The 3,733-nt window shown below is 52.4% G+C and overlaps 1 protein-coding gene across 1 annotated transcript in view; it reads right to left on the reverse strand.

Annotated features, from left to right (window-relative positions):
• Nucleotides 1-1,269, reverse strand: part of LOC308327125 (stAR-related lipid transfer protein 13-like) — a 50,246-nt gene extending 48,977 nt beyond the window's left edge. The window contains exon 1 of the mRNA XM_080780303.1: nucleotides 692-1,269. Coding sequence (XP_080636429.1) covers nucleotides 692-1,154 — 463 coding nt within the window. The 5' untranslated portion in view covers nucleotides 1,155-1,269. The remainder of the gene's footprint in view (nucleotides 1-691) is intronic.
• Between the last annotated feature and the right edge of the window lie 2,464 nt (nucleotides 1,270-3,733).

A 3,733-nucleotide genomic window follows, 5' to 3' on the forward strand; every position in this document is an offset into this window, starting at 1 on the left:
TTCAACAGAAGAGCACGGAGATAAAACAACCACCCAAATTGTATAATACGAGTTATATTAGCAAAATCTACGATACAGAATGGACAAAATGTAGTTGTATTCATAAAAAAAGGTTTTAATAATAATTCAACTTTTACACTAAACTAAATGAGACACAGAGGACACACACATACTAAAACAGCAACGCAAACCTCTCGAACAGGTCCGATAACGACACAAAACCAGACAAATTATGACCGCTTCTCAGCCCTCCGCACCACAACCACCCCTCTGTGGTGGTAGTGGTGGTGGGGGGGGGGTTAACAGGTTAGATCCCCCCAGCACACCCCAGCACAGCACACCCCAGCACAGCACACCCCAGCACAGCACACCCCAGCACAGCACAGCAAAGCACAGCACAGCACACCCCAGCACAGCACAGCACAGCACAGCACAGCACACCCCAGCACACCCCAGCACAGCACACCCCAGCACAGCACACCCCAGCACAGCACAGCACAGCACAGCACAGCACAGCACAGCACAGCAGCCACGTGTCCCGTCGAGATGAGACCAAATGAGGCAAAGGTCCTTATCTGATCCCCTCCCACCGCCGCTCCCCTTCCCTTCCCCTCCCTTTTCCGATGACAGCTTTCCTTCCCTTTCCGATGACAGCTTCCACTCAGAACTAATGGAGAACAATAAATCTGACCTCTCTGCAGCTTGTTGAGCAGCACCTGTCGGCCGATGAGGCGCGACAGCCGCAGTGCCGAGCGCCTCCGCGGCGTGTCGCCCAGCCTCAGGTAGTGGTCCTGCCCGTCGGGGGTCATGACCTCCAGGCAGGCCCCCTCGCTCTCCGTGGAGCCGTCGCACTCCGAGTCGTCGCTGCCGGTTTGCGGTGCGACCCCGGGGGTCTCCGCCGCCCCCTCGCCGCCGCGCCACCAGTCACCGGCCACCGCCGCGTCCGTGCAGCGGCCAGTGACACTCCCCCCGGCGGCACAGTCCGCCTCCCTCGCGGCGGGGCGGTTCCCCCGAGCATTGTCCGGACCGCCGGCCGCCGGCGCTGCCGTCACGTCCGGTGGCTCCTCCTCCTCGCCCCCCGCTGTGTTTACGGATGGACCAACAATGTCTCTGCTTCCTGTAGTGTCGACCTCGCGGCCGTCCACCGCCTCCATCTTGGCTCTTTTTGGAATGGGTTTCCGTCTCGGTCTGTGCTGCTGCTTGTTGTGTGTGCGCGACTACTCCACCACGCTGCTCTACACTCTCTCTCTCTCTCTCTCTCTTTCCTCACAGCCTCTTATGAGTTGTTGGTGCTCGCCCTCCCTCAGCATTCCTGCTCTCTCGACAACATGCCCTCACTGGAAGCCAAAAGAGTCTCTCCACCCTCAGCCCTTCCTCTTCTCCTCCTCTCTCTCCTCTCTGGTGCCGTATAGTCAAAACGTGCGTCCTCCAGGCTGACACAATACACACACACAAACACACGCGCGCACACACACACGTACACGCATACACACACACACGACAGTACCTGACACTCACCAAAGTGACGTCATTGCACATGCCCGACACATACATACACACACACACACACACCCATAAACATGCGCTCTTTTCATCTGAGACTCACAAACTTTGACTTCCACCACAACAGCATTTCCTTTGGTCACATGACCCTGCAGGCTGGCCAATCAATGGCAAGATATCGGTGGGAACATTGGCCCGGGTGCTTGAACTTCCATAAAGGTCACTCATAACTACTACAGCAAGCGTCAGGCTTGTTGCGTGCGTGTGCACATTTACATGTGGGCAGAAATACTCATGTGACATGACCGTGTGTATTTCATTGTACATTAATCTGTGTACTGTATGTGTGTGCGAGTGCATGTTTGTTAGCGTGTGGGAGGGTCCACACACACACACACACACACACACACACACACACACACACACATTGTGCAGGCACGCACACACGCACACACACACACTGATGAGCATGTGTTTGTGCGCTGTGCGTTTCGTGCGCGTCATGTCGTGTGGGATGGTGGGAGATGCAATCAGAGCTTGTGGAAAAGAAGGCCACAGACAGACGCCGTGGCGAGTGGGAAACAGTGCAGAACAATAGGAGCCATGTGGGCGTGTGAGCGTGAGCGTGCACGTTGGAATGTATGGAGGAGATGCATGCTTCTTTTGTTTAGCGACAGCCAGTACGGTAGCATAGTGGTCACGGGCAGCACGTGCACACGTTGTACACAATACAACCATTACCATGCTTCAAAATATAAACATGTATGCAGTGTTTATGTAAGTCTGAGCGTGTACACATGTATCTGAATGCACCCGACCTAAAGGCCTGTTCATACTACAGTTTTAGGTGATAAGGTGACCACCGCTATCACCGAGAACTACTACATGACGTCGCTGAGCTGCGGTGAAGAGAAAACCACCGCTCTCTCCATAGCCCTGCTCTCTGTTTTCCCTATAGACACCAAAACGGTGGTCACCGAGACTGGCTCTGGGCAGTCATGTGATTGGTCTAGAAGTTGGGTTGGCGGCCACTTGGTTTTGCAAGCTTCCCGACGTAAAAACAAACAACAAACTTGTGAAACAGAGCAGCGGGAGAACAAGACAACACAGCAATGAAATAATAGAAACAGCGACAGAAAGAGAGAGAGACTGCATAGAATAGGAAAGGACCAGAGAGGAATGGAATAGAGGCAGATAGAGAGTAAAGTAGAGAGAAAGCAGAGGGAAAACAATGGACGAACTTGAGGAATTTGGACCATGGCCATGGAGGTTAGGACTGGAGAGAATATGAGCACGGTGATGGACTATGAGCGCCGCCATCAAAACCACCGTTTTGGTGAAGAGGTGACCACCGAAAAGATGCCCATCTCTTCACCTAAAACTGAATAGGCCTTCACGGGTCCATTTGGTGACATGCGTACACACCCTCAGAGTTACAAATTAATCAATTAAAGCTGAGATATCGTTGCTGTCGGGCAGAAACCTTGTATCTCCATATTGAAACTTTTCCTGAAATGAATGCCCTATACTTTGTCATACTACAGTCAGCTATAGCGGCACACAAACGTAATAGAAAATGGCAAAGAATAGCCAATCTACAAGCTCAAAATGCATCGGGTCGTGACAAATTTGAGCTTGTAGATGGGCAATTTTTTTAAAGTAACAGTTTTGGACTTTAAGTTTTGGGTTTCCACCCGACAGAGACGATATGGAATGTAGCAGGAAAGAGAGAAGGGGGGGCATACTTTGGGCTAGTTTGACTTAGGTTTGAAGATGGGGGTGTGTGTGGTGGGGGGGGGGGGGGGGGTCATCTTAACTCATAAAGAGAGGGAGAGGGAGAGGGGGTGCATGTGAAAAGTAGGTCATACTGGAGTCAATCTTAGGTCAGCAGCTACATTATGCCCGTGCACACACAAACACACGCTCACACGCACATGCGCGTGCAAACACACACACGCGCACGCACGCGAAGAGCCACACACACAGAGCACATAAGCTCACAGGAGAAAGGCATTAAGAGTGCAGTGTACTGGGAGTTCACCAGACAACTGTGTGTGCATGCACGCACGCGCACGCACGCGCACACATTCGCATGCACACGCACACACGCACACACACACACACACACACACACACACACACACACACACACACACACACACACACACACACACACACAGTAATACCACAGAGGTGTGTGTTTAGTACCTGTGTGCACATTGACCACAAA

The sequence above is a fragment of the Protomyctophum bolini genome (assembly GCF_963924005.1).
Source record: "Protomyctophum bolini genome assembly, chromosome: 13".
NCBI classification, from domain to species: Eukaryota; Metazoa; Chordata; class Actinopteri; order Myctophiformes; family Myctophidae; genus Protomyctophum; species Protomyctophum bolini.